This window comes from Eleutherodactylus coqui, chromosome 11, assembly GCF_035609145.1.
Source record: "Eleutherodactylus coqui strain aEleCoq1 chromosome 11, aEleCoq1.hap1, whole genome shotgun sequence".
Classification (NCBI taxonomy): domain Eukaryota; kingdom Metazoa; phylum Chordata; class Amphibia; order Anura; family Eleutherodactylidae; genus Eleutherodactylus; species Eleutherodactylus coqui.
In genome coordinates, this window is record NC_089847.1 from 92246299 (window position 1) to 92270097 (window position 23799).

The 23799-nt window shown below is 47.3% G+C and overlaps 1 protein-coding gene across 1 annotated transcript; it reads right to left on the minus strand.

Annotated features, from left to right (window-relative positions):
* Positions 1-9757: 9757 nt before the first annotated feature.
* On the minus strand, positions 9758-11651 carry LOC136582809 (protein kinase C delta type-like). Its single transcript, XM_066584065.1, has 3 exons — positions 11401-11651; positions 10336-10629; positions 9758-10143 (listed from the first exon to the last, which is right to left on the minus strand). Exons 1-3 carry the CDS (start codon positions 11488-11490, stop codon positions 9973-9975), a joined length of 555 nt encoding a protein of 184 aa, XP_066440162.1. The 5' UTR covers positions 11491-11651; the 3' UTR covers positions 9758-9972.
* Between the last annotated feature and the right edge of the window lie 12148 nt (positions 11652-23799).

Sequence of the window (23799 nt, forward strand, 5' to 3'; positions counted from 1 at the left end):
GGACGAGCTTACGTGCTTACCGCTGTAGTGGGCGTCCTGTAGCAGTATCTCTGCGTATAGCACAAAACGTGGTTTAGTATCCTGCTGTCTAGACTGCTGGTGCCCTGTGTCCAGCCTGTGAGAAGTCCCTGTTTCTCTATCCAGCCTGCGAAGGGGCCGTCGTTTTACTGGTATCCAGTCTGTGAGGGGCCGTCGTTTTACTGGTATCCAGTCTGTGAGGGGCCGTCGTTTTACTGGTATCCAGTCTGTGAGTGGCCGTCGTTTTACTGGTATCCAGTCTGTGAGGGGCCGTCGTTTTACTGGTATCTAGTCTGTGAGGGGCCGTCGTTTTACTGTTCTGTCCTCCCTATGAGTGGAGCATAAGTAGACAGGCAGATAACCTTCCCTGCAACACAATGACGATGGAGCAATGTCCGCTTTCAACTTTATTGCAAGGTAGAGGTAAAACTGTAGAACAAAGAAAATGATGCACTTAGCAATGTACACTAACATAGCAGTACATAGAATACATTACATACATGTGAGAAGACAGGAAGCATGTAATACAGCCATGAGAGATGGTAAGTGTGCATGCGCATACACTAGGACACATGCTATGCTATCTGAGTAACACACATAAGACTAGAAACTATAAAAGTGGTATAATCATGGAACTGCAAACATATATACACTGGATGCTAAGAGTATGACTTCAGGTAGAAGTTCAGACATACCGACGATGCCGCTGTGAGCCTGGATAATAAAGGTTTCCAGAGGGTCTCTAGAGCAGTCCAGACATGGAGGGAATGTGCCAGAAAATGGCTACTGTGGGCTGAGCTGATGATGTCACTGAGGTCATGGGTAAAGATACAGAATCCCTCAGAGGACAAAATAGACTGAGGCTCAGTATATAAATGCCCACTAGATGGAGCCCTAACAGAAAGTCTATCTAGTAATGCCAGAAATAAAGCAATACCATATACCTTAGACAGTACAGACAATCTTACTGAACAGAGACTGCCAAAGGCATGACAACTTAGCTGATCTGTAGGAGTCCCAGGTAGTAGACCATGTCCTATCCTCAGGATGTCTGCAGAGTCAACGGGTCAGTGAATGGAGCTGGAAGTAGAGCGCTCTGAACACAGTCGGCTACTGATAAACTATTGATCTATTCTGAGAATAGGCCATCAATACTTCGTTAAAGGGGTTGTCCACTTTTGAACAGGTAAAGGCGTTTTTAAAACTTAAACCAGCTGTACACATTGAAGTGGACAAGATCGACGGATGATCTACCGTGTGTGGGGGGAACCCAAACAGCACCATGATGTCTACTGAGGGATGAGGCATATCGGATTTCAATATGCACAATCCAGAGATGTCAACCTGGGAGAGACTTTCACAGGACGAGTCTCTGGTCACAGCAAGAATGTGATTGGCCTTTTCATGACGTGGCTTATATAAGGGGCATGGCTATCCTACAGCAAGAGTAGTACATGGGGAGACAATGGAGAATAAAGTACATGAGAGAGAAGATGAACAACATTGTTGCTGCTACACCAAGAACAAATATTACCATCATACAGTATCTATATACGGCTATTGAACAAAACAGTATCTAAAAACCAACAATACCTCCACATCATGACCACCAAGTAGTGAATGAATACCACCAGACTGAATAAAAACCACTGTCCTAACATCATAGTGAAGCTAGTGTTGGCACGCTGAGGGCTTGTGTGTGGGGGATGCCAGGGCTGGGGACATGCTCAGCCTCTGTAGTATGACACTGGGCGAAACAGAGAGGTGATTGGGTAAAGAGGCTTAGGAAATCGGGAGACTCCTAGGAATTCTGCCTGGGCTGACATGTATAACAATCGTATGCATGTATATATACACACTTGGCCAAGTCCAGTGTACATGTGAATGAGCAGTCTGACCGCAGCTGAGTATTCCCAAACACAATACAGATGTATTGTTCAATCACTAGGTTTTATTGTTGTTACTTGAAATACTGCAGGCTTGAAAAGGAGAAGCGTCCATCTTTGAACACCCTTTTGATTTTATTTTGTAGATCTTTATAGAAGTCAGAAGTCTGTTTTTCTGTTCTAGATCCATTCCATAGCCATTCTGATTGCCATGCAGCCTTATGAGCCTACTGCATACTATACTGTCTCGTTAATAAAACCACACACAGTAAGCTCCCCCTAGTGGTGGCAACAAGCAGCCAGAATATCATCATTTAACCAGGTCTCTGCAGGAGAACTAAAGTTCTGTATCTATATGATTGTATTCCTTTTTAAAATTGTATACTGGTGTCCAAAATCCTTCCAACTTCTGATACACTTACTACTTTAGATGAATGTCAGAAAAGTGGAAAAGGTAATAATATGTCACCAGCCATTGCTCCAAGCATGAATGCTGTGCAAGAGCTTGATCACACAGGACACCATTTGTTTTTTGTGAAAAGGGTTTTCCAGAACTTAGATACAGAAAGTCATCAATATCAGATCAGTAAGGATGCAACTCCCAGCATCCTCGGCAATCAGCTATTTGAGATGGCCACACCACTCAGGAGAACACCACGGCCTCTTCCTTGGCCTGAGACGTCACGCTCATTGGTCAGAAGGACTTAGCACAGCTCAGTCTCATCCAAGCGAATGGGACCGACCTGCAAAACTGGGCACCGCCACTACGAAATAACCTGCACTGTGCGTGGTATAAAGGTCACATAGGTATACAGTGAGGTGGCCAGGAGTTGGACCCCCACGGACACGATATTGGCGACTTATCCAAAGGATAGGTTATAACCATCTACGTCATGAGAACCCCTGTAAATAACATCCCACTCCCCCCCAAACAGCTCTGTGTGTATAAGGGTATAGAGCGGTATTTGCCATATGCCGCCCTTTTGGTTACGTTTTTACACTTCTCCTCAATGAATAAAAAGCAAACATGAAAATATTAAAAACTATTTATAATAAAAAAATTCTTAAAACCCTTAGTTGTAATGGAAGCATGTTCAATATGATTCTGAGGTAAAACATAGTCCAGCGGGCGGTGGATTACATGGAGTCTTTTTCCGGTTTGCAAACTCAGGCCCTTTGGGTAAATTGTTCTATTCGCCATTAGCACGTCCGTTCGCTGCCATCTACAGCCTAAAGCTTTGACCTAATTATGTACAATACAGAAAGGTTTTCATCACTTCTCCATATACATGTGTGAGAAGAGGGGTCTCCATGCAGATACACAGATACTAAAACGTATTTACATATACACATCAACTACTATATACTACAGCTATACAATCACATTGCTAATCCCATCAGCTCCCCTCCCTGTATCTTAATGCAGCATCACAATGGGCACTGCCAGCACAGCTGGAGTGGCAACAGCAGCAGCAACTTCTGGGCACCAGGATGGGGTCCGCCAGGTCCTTCCGGAGGGTATCCAGCTTTCTTCGTCAAACACATCCTTCTCATCTCGAAGCTTTTTGTTCATTTCCCTAGAAAATACAAGTTCACAGCTGCATGACCAGTTATAATGCAAGGTAATGTTAGAACAACGCTGGCACTTGTACAGAAGGCACATGGGGGCATATCTACCATAAATGTAGGGTACACCATCGCTAGGGTTGTTTTTGGTAGCGGACTCTAACCAAACTTGGCATTGCATCCTTATGTGCATTTTTTGCATTGTCCAAGTTCTTCACTTGCCTATCTAGATTTCTAGAACATTCATGACTTTTTTAAGTCAGAAAGCAAGATAGAGCACGTCACTGCCACATTGTGTGTCTGTGTAGTGGACCAGGAGGCAGGGAGACTCTGCTGCTGCCATTTCCCCAGTACAGCTTACCCCTGACAACAATGGTATAATACTGGCAAGAACTCTTGCTGTAAGGTAATGAGCTGCATGTGTCATCGATGAGGTGAGTGATACTTTGTAAGGGTGTCAGCGAGGTCATGCGCTATAATGGCACAAATGAGATGATAGTCTAAGTGGGGCTAGAGATGTTATGTCAGACAGGTGATGCCAAGAGGGTGAGGTGTGAGGCAGCTACTGCCCACTTTCATCACATTCTGCAGCACAGATTTTGAGAGGATTGGCTGCATTCTAGTATCTTTCACAGGCAGCAGAACTGGTGAAATAATGACACAAGTATGACTGCTGCTGCATTCATTCAGGCACACTTGGAATCCCAATTTTCATGACGATGGAGGCCAGGGGCGTACCTAAAGCCTAAGGGGCCCGAGTGCAAAAGTTCAGCTGGGCCCCCCCCCCCCCCCCTCCATCTGTACCCGTACCTATACCTAAACTGTGCTAATTTACAAACATGATGCAGCCCCTTGACGTAAGCCTTCTCATCAGGACTCCTTTCCTTGACTACGTAAAAACCTGTTGGTAATGTCTTAGGCTGCTTTCACACGGCCGCAAAAATTGCGTGAGATTTGTCCGTTGCAAGAACCACAAATTGCACATGAATATGACCCCATTCTTTTGAATACAATCATACACAGGAGCGATGTTTTGGTTTTCTCTGCATCGCACGAGAATCTGATGATGTGATGCGAGCTGGTTTTAACACAACAACCCCTCACATCCGTGGGGAAGGCATACATTGGCGAGTGTGATAGGGGGCAGAGTTCCACGGCCCAATATCAGACTCACTCGTGTAAAATTAGCGTAAGGCCGGCTGCACACGGCTGGATTTGCATTGCGGAATATGGAGCGGGCGTCCGCCTACGGATTCCGCAGCATGTACCGGCCATAGCATGTTATGGAAAAGCGTTTTTTTCTTTACACGAGCGGAAAGCAATTGCGGTTTTCCACTCACGGAGGAAAAAGCATGGCGTGCTGTATTATAATGCATGTATATACCCAGGTTATACCAACTGTACATATATAATTATATACAGGAGAGGTATAACCCATACCAGCTGCACATATATAATTATATACAGGAGATACACAGGTTACACCAGCATGCTACATATAGCTATATACAGGATGTGTATCCCCCTGTATATAGTGGCATGTCCCATGCTGGTGTAACCTGTGTATTCCCTGTATATAATTATATATGTGCAGCTGGTATAACCTATACCAGCTATACATATATAATTATAATTCCTTCTCTACTCACCTCTGCAGCAGTCTCTGGGCAGCCTGTAATGGAAAGTCCCCCGTCGTTTATCACATGACCAGAGCCTGGTCATGTGATCTGCAGCCACAGGTCCTGTTACCATGCAGGGCGGCGCTGGGTCCCGCGGCAGGCGCGCGCCGCTCCGAGGTCGGCTTCAGCGTCCCGGAGCTGTGCTGTCGGGGCTCTCCCGACGGCGTGGAGCAGCCAGCCTGCAGCGGCATGGGCGTGTCTGCCCGTAGGGTGTCGCCCGCTCTCCTCCACCTTCCATATGCAACAGTGGGAGAGTCGGCTCCTCCCACTCTCCGCCCCTGGGCGGAGGCTTTAAGTTAAAAGGCTGGCAGTGACCTGAGCTCACTGCCAGTTATTGGTTCTGCTAGCCTCTAGTCAGGTCTGTTCCAGTCTGCCCTAGTTGCTTGTCAGTATCCTTTCGTTTGCCTGTGAGCTTCACCTCTAGCCTTGATTTACCTAGTAAGTTTTGTTGGTCTGTTACACCTGCCTCTTCTGTCAGCACTCTGTCCCCCGTTAGTTAGTTCCATCGTGGTAGTGGCCAGGTCCCTAGCTAGTACAGGGACCGCCGCCCAGTTGTCCGCCTGGGGTTAGCCAGGGCCGAGGCAAGTAGGGAAGTTCAGGGCACCCCACCTGGCGCTCGGGGGCAGAGTGCCGTAACATAATAACTGGCCATGGCCGTTTAAAACTGTTTGTCATGGAGGCGATCAGTTCCCTCACGAACCAGCTGCAGGCCCTGGTGCCTGTGATCCAGGATTTATCTGCCCGCATGGTGGCCCAGAAGCAGCGGGGGGTGTTGCAGGGGTCGGACGCCTCAACCAGCCCCGATCCCAAGTCCCCTTCTCCCGAGGTGTTTTCTGGGGAGAGGAACAAGTTTTTTTTGTTTTCCGACAGGCGTGTCGCCTGTTTTTTCGGATGCGTCCCCGTTCTTCCGGGTCGGAGGCTCAGAGGGTTGGGCTGATAATGTCCCTGCTGCGGGGCTTTTTCCATCCCCGAGGGTTCCTCCTGCCTGCAGTCTGTGGACTCCTTTTTTCAGGAACTCGGGGGTATCTTCGACGAACCGGACCGAGCGGGGTTGTCGGTTTCGCGGTTGTTGGCGCTGCGGCAGGGGTCGTCTTGTGTGGAGGATTATTGCTCCAACTTCAGACGCTATGCGGGGCATACGACATGGAACGATAGCACGCTGAAAGACGTTTTTCTGCAGGGCCTCTCGGACGCAGTTAAAGACCTGTTAATTTCCCATCCCGTTCCCGGGTCCTTAAGAGAGGCTATGGAGCTAGCGGTGAAGGCAGATAGGAGGCTCAGATCTAGGAAGCAGGACAGGCAGATCCGTAGAGTCAGGGAGGTCGGTTGCCCTGGTCCCTCTTCCTCCTTACCAGTCTCTGTGCCTGAGCCGATGCAAGTGGATCCGCTGGACCCCAAAGAGCGACGCCGGATCCGTTTGTTGCATCGTCTCTGCCTCTACTGCGGGAAAGCTGGACATCGGGTGAAAACCTGCCCACTGAGGTCTCAACGCTCGCAGCCGGAACCGGCGGAAAACTCCCGAGTCCTAGGCGATTGCAGGGAGGATCGCCTAGGACTTCAGGTACTTCCTAAACTTTTGGTACCGTGTCATGTTAGATTCCGGGATTTTTCCCGATCAGGGCAGGCGTTTATTGATTCCGGAGCAGCCGCTAACTTGATAAGTCTGTGTTTTGTCCGTTCTCTGATGGCGGAATTTGTGGCGCTGAAGACGCCAATTCATTTTACCAGTATTGATGCTACCCCTCTCTCTACAGGCTTGGTACGATGGAGGACCCCAAGATTACAGTTCACGGTGGGGATCCTCCACTCGGAAGAACTGTCTTTCCTGGTTATGGAAAAAATGTCGGTTGATGTGGTGCTTGGTATGCCCTGGTTGGCACTGCACAATCCCCAATTTGATTGGTCCACCCGGGAATTGACTCATTGGGGATCATCCTGTCATAATCACCTGTCTACCATAGCTGTGTGCTCCGCAGATACTGTGCTCATTCCGGAGTGTTTGTCAGACTTTCAGGATGTATTCTCCAAAAAACTGTCTAAGGCTCTACCTCCTCATAGGGAGTGGGACTGTGGGATTGATCTGGTTCCCGACAGTCCCATCCCTAAGGGAGCCATTTTCAATTTGTCAGGCCGTGAGCATGAAGCCCTCAAGTCCTATGTCTCGGAGGCTCTGGCCAACCGACATATCCGGCAGTCCAGGTCCCCCGCCGGGGCAGGTCTCTTCTTTGTAGAGAAGAAGGACGGGACACTAAGGCCTTGTGTGGATTATTGGGCCTTGAATAAAATCACTGTGAAGAACCAGTGCTCCTTGCCCCTAATTCCTGACTTGTTGAATCAGGTGGTAGGGGCCCACTGGTTCTCCAAACTGGACTTGCGGGGGGCTTACAATTTAATTCGCATTAGAGAGGGAGATGAATGGAAGACGGCGTTCAACACCCCATTAGGACATTTTGAATGTCTGGTCATGCCTTTTGGACTTTGTAATGCCCCCGCTGTGTTTCAGGGTTTTATGAACGCAGTCTTCCACGACTTCCTGGGGGTATTTCTGGTCATCTATCTTGACGACATTCTGGTATACTCGCCTGACTGGGACTCACATGTGCGGCACCTGAGGTTGGTCCTGACCCGTTTACGCGAGTATCAACCTTTTGTCAAGTTAGAGAAATGCACATTTGGTTCTAAACAAGTATCCTTCCTTGGTTATGTGATCTCACCCACAGAGATTCAGATGGAGTCTGATAAAGTAGCAGCAATCTCCCAATGGGTCAGACCCGACAACCTCAAGGCTCTCCAGCGGTTCCTAGGTTTTGCAAATTTTTACCGCAAATTCATTAGGAATTACTCAGTTATTGCTCAACCTCTGACCGACCTGACTAAGAAGGGAGCCGACTTGGTAAAGTGGTCGACTGCAGCCCTTGAGGCCTTTAGCCGTCTAAAAAAGGCATTCACGAGTGCCCCGATGCTAATACAGCCGGACGCACAACTACCCTTTTTTATTGAGGTAGACGCGTCTGAAGTGGGGACAGGAGCAGTATTGTCGCAGGAAGTCAGTGGGAGGTCTGGCTATAGCCCATGTGCGTTCTTTTCGCGAAAGTTCAATTCAGTAGAGCGCAACTACGATGTGGGTAACCGTGAATTATTGGCTATCAAATGGGCTCTGGAAGAGTGGCGACACCATCTTGAGGGTGCTAGACACACAATTACCGTATATACTGATCACAAGAATCTGGTATATCTCGCCAATGCGAAAAGACTCTCAGCCCGTCAAGCCAGGTGGGCATTGTTCTTCGCCAGGTTTAATTTCGTCGTGACATATATCCCAGGAGAGAAGAACGTGAAGGCGGACGCCATGTCACGGAGTTTCGGGGTACCAGATAGTGAGACCATGACTCCCGAGAATATCTTGGGCCCCGGCGTGGTGGTGGCAGCTGTAGAGTCTAACTTCGTCCCTCAACTACAGGATGCTCAGCGGGACGCTCCTTCGGGGGTGCCGGAGGGCAGATGGTTTGTGCCAGAGACCCTACGCCCTAGAGTCATGGATGAGTCTCACTCGTCGGTTCTCGCCGGGCATCCAGGGTTCCAGGGGACCCTGGAGCTTTGTTCCAGACACTTCTGGTGGCCAGGCATGTCTCAGGAGATCCGCAACTTTGTGAGGGGTTGCTCGGTCTGTGCTCGCAATAAGAGTCGGCGGCGTCCTCCGGAGGGTCCTCTGAGACCGCTACCGGTTCCTTCCAGCCCATGGTCGCACTTATCAGTAGATTTCATCACGGACCTACCAGAATCCCAGAAGTGCACCACTATCTTAGTGGTGGTCGACCGGTTCTCAAAGATGGCACATTTTGTGGCGTTAAAAAAGCTACCCTCGGCAAAAGAATTCGCCACAATTTTTGTAAAGGAAATAATTTGCCTACATGGGGTATTTTTAAGGTCTTTAGTATAGTGCACATGTCTATGATTCTACATGGCGCAGATGTTGTGGCGCCGGTACTTACCGCCAGCTGGGTGGTACTGCTGGCACACTCCTAAGGGGTCCCACGGTGTCTTTTCTCCTGATGTACTCATGGGGGCTCAGGAGGACCGCTCGCTCTGGTGGTTGTAAAGCCGGAGTCCAAGAGGGTCTTCAAGTTGGAGAATGAAAACCCTCTGAACATGGCCTGGTCTTTAGCTGATGGGCGGAAGTCCTTGGCCTCTGCTGCTTCCACGGCGTCCAGGTGGAATGGCTGAAGATGTTGAGGTTTAGATGACTGCAAGAAAAGAAAATACTATTCTGATTATGGTGAGAAGGGTTTTCCCATGTAAGACAAACTACGGACGTGTTTGCTGACTGCATTCGAATCAGTGGGATTGAGCTGCAATACCAGGCATAACCACTAAACGATATATGACGCTGTGCCTGATATACAAGGAAAATGCTGCAGCGCTCACTTTTCACTGTTCTAATATTGATGACCTATCCTAAGAATAAGTCATCAATATTTAAAGTTTGGGGTTTTCCAGTTGTGAACTATTGATGGTCCATCCTCTAGATAGGCAATCAGTAGTAGATCAGGGAGGGAGTCCCTCACCATCCAGGATCTAGTACAATTCTGCTCATTTACTTTCCTCAGGGATGTGCGGTGGGGGCACTCTAAGGGATTCCAGAGTCCCAGTCGATCAGCTGGAAGAACAGGTGCTTTCGGATGTTTCTGTTGACTCCGAGACGCTTGGCTGGGTTCTTTTTGAGGAGCTGAAATGAGAAATGTCACTGTTATTACTGACTATAATTACAAGAATCTGACTAGAAAAGGCAATAAAAGCATCACAAATTATTACAACATTAGAACTCAAAGAAATAAAAGTAACACTCTTACCTGTAAGATGATGTTCTTCGCTCCGGAGGTGGACTCATTAAAGAGTTTTGGTTTATACTCACGCTCGCCAGTAATCATTTTATTCATGATGACTCCAAATGAAAACCAATCGACGGCGGCGTTGTATTCCTCTCCGGCGTCCATCTGCCATAAACAGTAAACAGTAGGTTGGGAAATAAGTTTTACATCATTACATGGGATCTGGGCACTGCACTAGGCGAGCGCTGAGACCGCAGTCCTCTATACCATCCCTGGACTGCTGTCTCCAGGATCCATGACCCAAGAACATTAATACACTTATGGCAAAGAATAGTATAAAGAGTCTATTCCTCTCACCTCAGGAGCAATATAGCCTTCGGTCCCAGCATGATCGGTGGCCGTTCGGTCTCCGTGCATGTTCTCCAAGGCAAGACCGAAATCTGTGATCTTCACATGGCCCGTCTCAGCCACCAGGATGTTCTCGGGCTTCAGATCTCTGTGGATGATCCCCTTGGCGTGGAGGTGCTGGATGCCGCACACCATCTCTGCAGCGTAGAATCTGGTGCTGTTGACATCGAGCCGTCCCTTCGACTGCAGGAGTTGGTCCAGGTCCCCGCAGCTCAGATACTCCAGTCCGAGTAGAACGTGCGTCTGTAATGTAGAAGAGACATATGAAAAGGTACAGGTCCATACAATGGAAGAATCTGTCTCAAAATGGCCGCTAGATACAAAATGGAGCATTATAAGATGTAAATAAGCTTGTGTGTAGTGAAACAATAATTAAAGCAGAAATAACTTGCAGAGCATGGCATTCGGTGCAATGTCTAATGATTTGTTTTTTTTCTATTCATCCGAGAACATTTGCCTGGTACAGTCGCTATCAGAAGAGACTCCCCCACTCCTGAGCTATGGGAAAAGAGCAAATCGTGCTGATATGACGCTGCGATCATCCAAACTCCAAGGGAGGATGGGATAACGTCCGGGAGGAGTAATCATTTGAAGGACATTTCACATATTTATTCTCACTGCGCTGATTGTTGAACAAAGCACAATTCTTGACGTTTTTTCTAACCCAATGAAATTAACCCCATGACTAATGATGACGTATTCCTTTCCTGTATTTAGAACTATACTCAGTCAATAAACGCTCAGAGTATGTACGCCTAAAGCAGAGTGAGCTATATACTTGCCGTGGCTCTCTCTCCGTATCTGAGGAGAACTAGAAACCGACTCTGGTGTGGTTCTTGGCCTCCGTGCTGCAGCGGATACGAATTGATTTGGAACCCAAGACTTGAAAGGTTAATGTGACCTAGCGGTCCTTAACACATATAAGGAGGTTGGTTAGTATGACGTTATATTACAAAGTCCACATCTACGGGGCACATAGCGGTGAAGTTTGCAGATGTGCGATAAGAACTATACCTTGGTCTGAAATGCGAATTCTGCATGGACGAGGAAGGGACTCCCAATCGTAAGCTGCAGAACACGGTGCTCCACCATCACATCCGCCATCTCCACTTCCGCTAGCAGGGCTTTCTTCCTGATGACCTTCACTGCGAATTGCTGGCAGGTAGCGGTGTCCTCTGCCAGCACGACTTCCCCGTAGGCTCCCCGGCCGAGTACATGTTGGAACCGCAGTCTCTCTCGGATGGTCGTAGAGGTGGTGCTTCCTGAGCCAATTGGCCAAACACCGCTGGGTCCTCCTAACAGGGAGCAGAATAGTAGAAGTGGTGATGTTTGTAATATCTGCTGCACATTATTCACACTGATGGGAATAATGTACATGTGTAATGTATATGTGGTGTAGATATTTTCGAATATACATACAGAAGCAGTAAATACTACCTTAAGGGCCGCTTCACATGAGCGTATACGCAAAAGCTCTCTCCAATGCAACGTATTTGCACATAACAAGGTTGTTGAGGTTGATTTGCAGTCATGCCTAGTACTGTACTTTTTGTGCACACGGGGCCAGGTCACGTGACACCCCCTTCCATGGATTAAAAGGCTATTTATCCTAATGAAGTCCAGATGTGTTTTTTAGCAGTTTTGCACAGTGTTTTACGCATTCCCCTGGCATATTTGCGCACCTATGACTTTAGACTTCTATGAGGGGCATTTGCTACGCAAAACACAGAAAGATGGAGCAGAACCTAATTTTTTGCGTGTAACAAGATGGCGCACCACCACACTACCAACCGAGCCGTGATAGAATATCTCCATGATGGTCTGCCAAAATGCTGGATAGGATGGAGAGGTGCTGTTGAATTCCCTCTCTGTTCCCCTGATGTAACCCCCCTAATGTCTACCTGTGGGGAGCCCTAACGGATGTGGTATACCGTGGAAAACCAGCTACACTGGCTGCACTATGGAAAGAAACTGAAACTTAATGCAGATCAATCCCTGCGGACGCTGTAACCAGTGTTCTTCATGCAGAATCCATTTTCTCCCTTTTTCCTTGGGCTATCTGATAACACATTTATATCATAGTGTACCCTTAGAAGTCCAAGTTGTTGCATATTTTTTCCTATCCATAAACATCCTTATTCAGGATCGCTGATCCTCTTGGCCACAATCGGCCTTCAGGGATTCCTGTCTAGTTGTGTAAATGTGGTATCCTGGTCTTGGGTTCCAAATTAATTCTGTATTTTTGTCTGTCAATCACTTTCACGTTCATTCCAGTATCTACTTGGTCTGACGTGGATTATGTGTGTTCAAGTGCCCTGGTTTTTAATAGTATCTCAATAAAGTTTGGTTTTAGACATCTAATATAGGGGACATTATTGCAACTGGGGCTAATACAGGGGACACTATTACTACTGAGGCCACTGTGGGGGTCACTATTGCTACTGGTGCCACTGTGGAGGTTACTGTTACTACTGGGGCTAATATGGGGGACACTTACTACTGAGGTCACTATTACTACTGGGGCTAATATAGCCGACACTATTACTACTGAGGCCACTGTGGGGGTCACTATTGCTACTGGTGCCACTGTGGAGGTTACTGTTACTACTGGGGCTAATATGGGGGTCACTATTACTACTGAAGCCACTATAGAAGTCACTATTACTACTGGATAAGAAAAGTCAATTATAAAAACCCTGCGCTGGTTGGACAGCCTAATGACAATATTCAGCAGTCACTGGTGACCCTCATATCCAAATGAGAAGAGAAGAATAATGTGTGTATAAAAAAAGTTGATTGAAGCGCACCCCCATGTAAGGGAAGGCGTTATTGTTAATTTAACACTGTAGTGACCCCACAGCTGCATTGAGCGCATAGGCGTGGCGTCACGGGTTGCTGGGGTCGCCATGGTGACCCGGCCTCTGCGCTCAGGGGGCCCAAAGGCCGCCCTACGCCATACCTACATGCACATTCAGTGCATTAATGGGTGGCCGTTTTGTGTGCAGCATGATTCCAATCAGGCTGCATGCAGAACGGCCAGCCCAAGTGTAGCCCGGCAGAGCAGGGGGGAGGAGGAGGAGGGAGGAAGTCACATGGGCCGGCAGGGCACAATGATCATGTGCTGCCCCCTGCTTCCTGCTGAACGTGGAGTTGCAGCGTCGGGGTAAGTCTGTCCCTGTCTGTCCCTGTCTACTGCATGCAGGTTCTAAGGCCGCTCTCACACACGTGTTCAGAAAACGCAGCTTGAAATAGTGACCAGAATTTTAAGCCGTGTTTTCTAACACCGGTTACAGCGTTTGACGGCGCTTTTTAATGCACCCCATCATTGTGGTGGGTGATGAGGTGTGTTAAAACCACGAAAACGCAAAAATAGAACAGACAGCTCTGAAAAATCACAGTGATAGGGACACCGCGTTCCAGCGCGGATGTGAGTAAGCTCATTGATATCTATGGGAGTGTTGTACCGCGGTTAGTACGGCACTCGGGGCGCTGTGCTCATAGCGGTAAAAAGCGGTGTGTGTGAGAGTGGCCTGCGGAGCTACAAACAAATTTTCATGTGCAGGAAAGATTACATAAAGGGGCAGATCATGTTTGCAGCACGATCTAGGTATGAGTATGGGGGAGTGTGGGGTGGAGGCCCCAGGGGGGGGCCCCGAGCGGAACTTTTGCACCCGGGCCCCTGAGCCCTTAGGTACGCCCCTGATTGAGTGTGTTTTCTCTCCAGTACTTCTATGGAGAAGGAACGCGCAGCCACAATGACGTCGATACCCAGACATCGGCACACTATGTCCTCTGCCCTCCGAATGGAACACAATATGCGTAGCAGCCGGAGATTAGCAGTAGAGACAGCGAGGACGTAATGACGTCACCAGGGGATACACTGGAAGAATGACCTCAGGATGGAGCGCAATGAGCGTTCTTGCAGGAGACTAACAACGATGACAGCAACGTGTGGATGTAATGACGTTACTAGGTGACGTACCAGTAGAACCGCCCCTCTCTCCTGTAGCAGATACAGGAACATGTGCTAACTACCTACACAATCATATGGGGTAAATATGAATACTATACTATGTTTGTTTATGTATGGCTTAATAAAGGGACTGTTATGCACAGAAACGTGTTGCCAACTTCATCTATATACCGTCTGGAACATCGCATCTATACCTTCTATATACCTTGATGTACCATCACTAGGAGGGGCTGCTGTAGTTACCATATCCCCCTCCTTCAAAGAAAGTGCCAATTACTTCTCTGGATATTGTCACCAGTGACCGCTGGATATTGTTATTACCTGTCCTACCAGCCAGGGTTTATATAAGTGACTGTTTCTTTTCTAATCTATATGTCAGGGAGGTTCCCTCATTGGAGAGCTCCCCCGTAATCCGTATAGCTCTCCCCTTCTACAGTGGATACCACCGGTGTAGGAAACCACCTATTAGACATATATCCAGGACCACAGGTGAGACACCTGGAGATCCACACTGGGTCCAGGTCTTCACACCAGGTGAGTCCTGATCCTTTATATCCCAAGGCACTTTCCTGCGGCTATATAGACTATTACTACTGGGGCTGATATAGGGGACACTATTACTACTGGGGTTAATGTAGGGGACACTATAACTACTGGGGTTAATGTAGGGGACACTATTACCACTGGGGCTAATATAGGGGACACTATTACTACTGGGTTTAATATAGGGGACACTATTGCTACTGAGGCCTTTATGGAAAGTCACTATTACTACTGGGGCTAATATAGGGGGCACTATTACTACTGAGAGTGGAGAAGGCGCAACACTCCAGGTTAAAGCAAGTAGGAAGTGACCAAAGGTGTGGAACACTTCTCTTATTTCATAATTGGGACCCACCAATAGCTTGTATATTTTAAACACCAACCAAACTGATGAAGGGGTTATCCCCGAAACGCATTTTCATAAGCTTATCACGTACTTTATTAAATAAAAGAAGTTTTCCACACCTTTGGTCACTTCCTACTTGCTTTAACCTGCAGTGTTGCGCCTTCTCCACTACCCGTTTTTAGTCCTATTCTCTTGCTCTATCACCCCCCCCCCCAGGTGGTGCGTCATCTGGTCAGGCAGCACCTCCACTATTGAAGTTACCACTCCACTCTCTTCACCACGTATTTAGTATTATTGTTCACACGACTGTACGCGTTTGGCTCCAGCCTTTTCTTTCCTCCTCGTCCACAACTATTACTACTCTGTGGAAGTCACTATTACTACTGTGGCTAATATAGGGAACACTATTACTACTGGGTCTAATATAAGGGACACTATAACTGCGGGGTTTAATATATGGCACACTATTACTACTGGGGTTAATATAGGGGACACTATCACAACTAGGGTTAATATAGGGGACACTATTACTAATGAGGCCTCTGTGAAAGTCACTATTACTACTGTGGCTAATATAGGGGACACTATTACTACTGGGGCTAATATAGGGGACACTATTACTGCTGAGGCCACTATGGAGGTTACTATTACTACTTGGGCCAATATAGGGGACGCTATTGCTACTGACGCCACTCTGCACGTGGCAGCAAAACTCAACTTGACTTACAGTATGGAAAAGCACACAGTGGAAATGCTGCGCAATGTCCGAATTGGAAATTTCTGCACCAAATTCCATAGCATTTCCGCATCCAAAAAATAGTAAAAATCTGCTTCATTGGTGCAGATTCAGACTAGAAATCAGCTGTGTATCCGCAGCTGATTTCGTACTATGCGGCGCCCCCCTCGCCTCCTTTTGTAGGTTTCCTGCCATCAGCGCCCCCTGGCTTCCGGTCCCAGCGGCCTGGTCAGGCAGGACGCCGCTGGTTAGGTGAGGCCAGTACAGGCCGCTGGGAACCAGAAGCCAGGGAGCGCTGACAACGGGAAGCCTTTGGAGGAGGCGAGGGGAGCGTAGCATAGTATGAAATTAGCTGCGGGTATGCAGCTGATTTCCAGTCAAAATCCGCACCATTGGTAATCCTGTGCTCCAACTTGGAAAAAGTTGTCCCTATCTGTCCCTATCTGTCCCTATCTACTGCATGCAGGTTCTAAGGCCGCTCTCACACACGTGTTCAGAAAACGCAGCTTGAAATAGTGACCAGAATTTTAAGCAGTGTTTTCTAACACAGGTTACAGCGTTTGACGGCGCTTTTTAATGCACCCCATCATTGTGGTGGGTGATGAGGTGTGTTAAAACCATGAAAACGCAAAAATAGAACAGACAGCTCTGAAAAATCACAGTGATAGGGACACCGCGTTCCAGCGCGGATGTGAGTAAGCTCATTGATATCTATGGGAGTGTTGTACCGTGGTTAGTACGGCACTCGGGGCACTGTGCTCATAGCGGTAAAAAGCGGTGTGTGTGAGAGTGGCCTGCGGAGCTACAAACAAATTTTCATGTGCAGGAAAGATTACGTAAAGGGGCAGATCATGTTTGCAGCACGATCTAGGTATGAGTATGGGGGAGTGTGGGGTGGAGGCCCCAGGGGGGGGCCCCGAGCGGAACTTTTGCACCCGGGCCCCTGAGCCCTTAGGTACGCCCCTGATTGAGCGTGTTCTCTCTCCAGTACTTCTATGGAGAAGGAACGCGCAGCCACAATGATGTCGATACCCAGACATCGGCACACTATGTCCTCTGCCCTCCGAATGGAACACAATATGCGTAGCAGCCGGAGATTAGCAGTAGAGACAGCGAGGACGTAATGACGTCACCAGGGGATACACTGGAAGAATGATCTCAGGATGGAGCGCAATGAGCGTTCTTGCAGGAGACTAACAACGATGACAGCAACGTGTGGATGTAATGACGTTACTAGGTGACGTACCAGTAGAACCGCCCCTCTCCCCTGGAGCAGATACAGGAACATGTGCTAACTACCTACACAATCATATGGGGTAAATATGAATACTATGCTATGTTTGTTTATGTATGGCTTAATAAAGGGACTGTTATGCACAGAAACGTGTTGCCAACTTCATCTATATACCGTCCGGAACATCGCATCTATACCTTCTATATACCTTGATGTACCATCACTAGGAGGGGCTGCTGTAGTTACCATATCCCCCTCCTTCAAAGAAAGTGCCAATTACTTCTCTGGATATTGTCACCAGTGACCGCTGGATATTGTTATTACCTGTCCTACCAGCCAGGGTTTATATAAGTGACTGTTTCTTTTCTAATCTATATGTCAGGGAGGTCCCCTCATTGGAGAGCTCCCCCGTAATCCGTATAGCTCTCCCCTTCTACAGTGGATACCACCGGTGTAGGAAACTGCCTATTAGACATATATCCAGGACCACAGGTGAGACACCTGGAGATCCACACTGGGTCCAGGTCTTCACACCAGGTGAGTCCTGATCCTTTATATCCCAAGGCACTTTCCTGCGGCTATATAGACTATTACTACTGGGGCTGATATAGGGGACACTATTACTACTGGGGTTAATGTAGGGGACACTATAACTACTGGGGTTAATGTAGGGGACACTATTACCACTGGGGCTAATATAGGGGACACTATTACTACTGGGTTTAATATAGGGGACACTATTGCTACTGAGGCCTTTATGGAAAGTCACTATTACTACTGGGGCTAATATAGGGGGCACTATTACTACTGAGAGTGGAGAAGGCGCAACACTCCAGGTTAAAGCAAGTAAGAAGTGACCAAAGGTGTGGAACACTTCTCTTATTTCATAATTGGGACCCACCAATAGCTTGTATATTTTAAACACCAACCAAACTGATGAAGGGGTTATCCCCGAAACGCATTTTCATAAGCTTATCACGTACTTTATTAAATAAAAGGAGGAGTTTTCCACACCTTTGGTCACTTCCTACTTGCTTTAACCTGCAGTGTTGCGCCTTCTCCACTACCCGTTTTTAGTCCTATTCTCTTGCTCTATCACACCCCCCCAGGTGGTGCGTCATCTGGTCAGGCAGCACCTCCACTATTGAAGTTACCACTCCACTCTCTTCACCACGTATTTAGTCTTAATATAAGAGAGGGCACCCCTGCTGAGTGCCATTACTGATATCAATTGGTTTACAGCTTTTCCCATTTAACTGGACCTGTGGCGTGGGGATATTATATAGGGCCATTATCCAATTTAATAATCTGCTACCTAATCCTATCTTTTCTTGGCCTTCAAAAACGCCCGACTTACTTGGTCAAAAGTGTTCTCGGCATTACCTGCAAGCTATTCATATCTCGCACTTTTCCTATCAAGTAAAGTGTGCTGATTGTATTGTCTCTGGCCTCTCTCCCAGGGAAAAATCCCACCTGGTCCTGATGAATGAGCACCTGAGTGATAAAAGTTTTGTAGTAATAGTTCCTGTGGCAATAGTTTTCACAAAAAGTTTAGTATCTATATTCAGGAGGGAAATCGGGTGATAATTCCCGCATGACATGGGATCTCTGCCGGGAGGGCCTGTGATGGAAAGGGGCAATTCCCCGATACCACGTTAAAGGCCCTACCCAGGGGAGAGACTATGAGATCCCTGCAGGTTTTATAAAATCTGGGGGTAAAGCCATCAGGGCCGGGACTTTTTCCTATTTTTAAGTTCTTAATTTCCTTCAGAATTTCTGATTCTAGCATGTCTTCCTCTAATGTCGCCGATCTTTCTGCCGTGATCACAGACAAAGCGTCATTCTGTAAATATTGATAGATCACAGACGTATCCACCGCCCCCTCTATATTATATAACTCGCCATAGTAGCTGCTGAAGCACTCTAGGATATCATTTGTCGCATGTATTTTCCCTTTATCAGTTCATTGCAAAAATGTAGGACTGTTTTTCCAGAGGATTTAGTGCCCTTTCCAACCATTTATTACCGTACTTGTAACCCCCCCTTTAGTCTACCTCATATGCACAAATGTGCCCTATCCATAATCCTCAATATTTGTTGTTGTAGAGTCGAAATCTCTGCATTTAAAGATGGGGAAGCGTTTGACTTATTAGCTTGTTCTGTCTTATCCAGCCGAGAAATCAAGTCCGGCAAGTTACCCATCCTATCCTTCTTGAGCCTTGCCCTGTGTGAGATAAAGATGCCCCTCAGAACATACTTCAAGGCTTCCCATTGGATAGTCAGGCATGTAGTGTCTGTCTTGTGGATCTCCGCAAAAGTCTCTATTGTCTGTCTGACCTCCTGAAGGCAGCAAGCCTCACCTAAGAGATTGTCATTGAGTCTCCAAGAGTTCGCCCCCCCCTTCCCCTGCTCCCCTGTCCCAGCAAGGCCCCATAGACAGGTATGTGGTCTGACCATATAAAATTACCCATGAAGCATCTAGGATCCAAGTCCAGGAGACCATCTGAGACTAAAATGTAGTCCAACCAACCATAACTATTATGAGTGGCGGAGTGAATGGCTGTAGTCCCTGACCCTAGGATGAAGAATCTTCCAAAGGTCAATGAGTCACAGCTCAGACAATCGTCTCCGTAGTCTATGCAAGGCCACCAGGAAGGGCCCAGACTTACCCGAGGATGTATCCTGATCAGTGTCCAAGCCAACATTGAAATCCCCTCTGAGAATGATATTAGAACCCGAGGCAAACTGCGCCAGCTCCCCCAGCATACAACAGTCAAATGAAACCTGACCTGTATTGGGAGAATAGATATTATCCACTGTGAGAATACGACATCCAAGATTCAGTTTAAGGAAAATAAATCTACCCTTGCTATCCACCCTGGAGTCCATAACTCTATGTGGGAGGCTCTTATGGATTGCTACAGACACTCCGCATACCCTCCTTTCAGGATGCACTCTAGGATACCAGCTTGTGTAATATCTGTCATTCCCCTTGGGGAGATGGCCATCTCTGAAGGGTGTCTCCTGAAAGAGGGCTATCAGGACTTGTTTCTTGTGTAAATGTACCAGAATCTGGCTCCGCTTAGCAGAAGCATTCAGACCCCTGACATTATATGAACAAAAAGAAAGGCTAGTCATGGCGGTGGTTCAGAAACTGTAAGGAGAATTCTTGTGGCAGCCAGCATGCGAGGGACTAGCGAGGCAGTAATAAGAGAAAAGTGAAGAAACAGATAGAAGGGAAAAGAACATAAAGTAGGATGACCGAAGACATTCATTCTGTCGATCGGAGCATAGAATCCCAATCTCACAGGGTGGGAAACCAACCCTAGGTCAGTTATAGACGACACTGAAGTATCATCAGCCCAGGGGGAAAGAAGTCTAGGGTGCCAAAACAGACCCGCCCTCCCACCACCCCCGCCAGAAAACTATGTAACAAATTGGTTACATATTTTAAAGGCTCTCAGAGAATATGGAGCTTGAAATGAACTGTTATGTATTGTAATACCACAATACCAACATTGTCAAAAAGCAATCAGGTCAGGCATTTCTTCATGACTCAGTCTAAGCACATAACCAAATATTGCACCACAGAACATGTGAAACAGGAATGGACATTAACTTTCATCAAGTCCAGCACAAGCATACGCTGAGGACTTCTTGGGCCAGTCTCAATCAATGTGGTGATCTGCTATTCTGGGCCAGCAGGATATAAAATCCTGCCAGGACTCCCTTGGGGCCTGAATAGGTAGGGCTGGAATGTTAGGTTAGGCAGGGATCACCACCATGGGGAGCTCCAAACACAGAAACTCTAACCTCCAGTTTCCTGGATTCGATTGAGCTCCCGTCACTCACTGACTAGGATAAACACCTCCGGACCCAAGCATTTACTAGAGATGAAATTTTGGAAGTGCTATCATTCATAGACAGTGGGAAGGCTCCTGGTCCTGATGGTTTGCCAACCTGCTACTATAAAAGATACTAGCTCTGAGATTCCTGACGTTGTGTAACTCTCTTCTGAATGGCGAGCAATTTACAGAGCAAACTTTGATGGCCCATATTTCCCTAATTCCCAAAGAAGGCAAGGACAGCAAGGAATGTGACAGCTATCACCTAATTTCACTACTTAACGCTGATGTGAAGTGGTGGGCAAAGCAGCTGGGATATAGAATGCGAGACCTCCTACCTAAAATAATAGATCCAGAGCAAGTGGGCTTTGTTAAGCCACAAGAGGGTAAACACAATACCTCACGGTTAATTAACCTAATACACTACGCAAAGTCCCATGGGCTTCCACTAACTCTGTTAGGTACTGATACTGAATAGGCATTTGACAGTCAGCTGACCTTACATGCAGGCTACATTCACCAGATTCGGTTTCCCATGCCCCTTCATCCAAGCCATACTCACGCTTTACAAATTCCCCTCTGCACAACTTAGAATTAATAGCACCCTCTCTCCCCTTTTCCGTATTTTTAATGGAACAAGACAGGGATGCCCGCTCTCCCCCTCCCTTTTCATCTTTGTTATAGAAACATTAATACCAAAAATAAGACAGACCAAAGAGATAAGAGGTATAGAGACATGTGGCTATATGCATAAGACTACAGCATTCGCCGATAGCCTTTTATTAATAATTTCTAAACCAAAACCTAGATATTTGGAATATTCAACCAATTTGGTATTGCCTCAAATTTTCAAATAAACTATACTATATCTTAGATACTGAACATTTCCGCCCCGTGGTCGGAGTTGGTGGACCTCCCAAAGCTAGCCACCTTTAAGTGGCCAGATAAATATTTAAAGTATCTGGGCATTATGCTCACAAGATCACTGCAGGACCTGTACACTGCCAACTTCGAACCACTACTCATTAAGATCCATGGCCAACTGGGGTCAACCAAACTCCCCTTTATATCGTGGATGGGCAGAAAGAAGGCTTACCTGAAGGCTTATGTAATGCCTAAAATATTGTATGTATTACAGACAATTCCCATGAACATCCCACAAGCCTTCTTTACTAAAATCAAACAAGGTTTTACATATTTTCTATGGGAGAGAAGTAAACCACAACTGCCCCAAAGATTACTTGAGTAAACACAGGTCAAAAAGTAAGAGCAAACTAGATGCCAGGGAATTGAAACCAGAGGGATAAGAGCCTTTCTACATGGAATGATTACAACTGATCGTTGGATTGTGCAAAACTGAATGGTAATTGTTCAAGGTTTGCTGTTCATTTTATGCAGACCTAAAGATTATGGCTTGTGGTTTGCCAGTTGTTTCATGTAAAAAGGGATTATTCAGCCATTTGCAGACCTGGGATGGGTGATATTACTTCCCTGACAGACCAATGCTCAACTGAATGATCAAACAACTGGGTCATCATTCACTCGTTCCAATGATCAATCACTCTGTGATCTTTTAAGTTGGCGCCCCAATTGATTGGTCTTTATTAGAGATGAGCGAACACCAAAATGTTCGGGTGTTCGTTATTCGGAACGAACTTCCCGGGATGCTCGAGGGTTCGTTTCGAACAACGAACCCCATTGAAGTCAATGGGCGACCAGAGCATTTTTGTATTTCGCCGATGCTCGCTAAGGTTTTCATGTGTGAAAATCTGGGCAATTCAACAAAGTGATGGGAATGACACAGAAACGGATAGGGCAGGCGAGGGGCTACATGTTGGGCTGCATCTCAAGTTCCCAGGTCCCACTATTAAGCCACAATACCGGCAAGAGTGGGCCCCTCCCCCCTCCCAACAACTTTTACTTCTGAAAAGCCCTCATTAGCATGGCATACCTTTGCTAAGCACCACACTACCTCCAACAAAGCACAATCACTGCCTGCATGACACTCCACTGACACTTCTCCTGGGTTACATGCTGCCCAACCGCCCCCCCTCCCCCCCCCACAGCGCACACCAAAGTGTCCCTGGGCAGCCTTCAGCTGCCCTCATGCCACACCACACTCATGTCTATTTAGAATTGCGTCTGCCATGACGAGGGACCGCAGGCACACACTGCAGAGGTTGGCACGGCTAGGCAGCGACCCTCTTTAAAAGTGGCGGAGCGATAGCCCACAATGCTGTACAGAAGCAATGAGAAATAGAATCCTGTGCCACCGCCATCAGGAGCTGCACACGTGGGCATAGCAATGGGGAACCTATGTGTCACACACTATTCATTCTGTCAAGGTGTCTGCATGCCCCAGTCAGACCGGGCTTTTTAATTCATAGACACAGGCAGGTACAACTCCCTATTGTGAAGTCCCTGTCGACCCACAGCATGGGTGGCTCCCTGGAACCCACCGGCGGTACACAGAAATATCCCATTGCATTGCCCAACACAGCTGAGGTAGTAATGTCGTGCTTAATGCAGGTGGGCTTCGGCCCACACTGCATGCCCCAGTCAGACTGGGGTTCTTTACAAGTGGACACATGTAGGTTAAACTCCCTGTGGACCCACTGCCTGGGTGGGTGCCAGGAAGCCACCGGCGGTACATAGAAATATCCCATTGCATTGCCCAACACAGCTGAGGTAGTAATGTCGTGCGTAATACAGGTGGGCTTCGGCCCACACTGCATG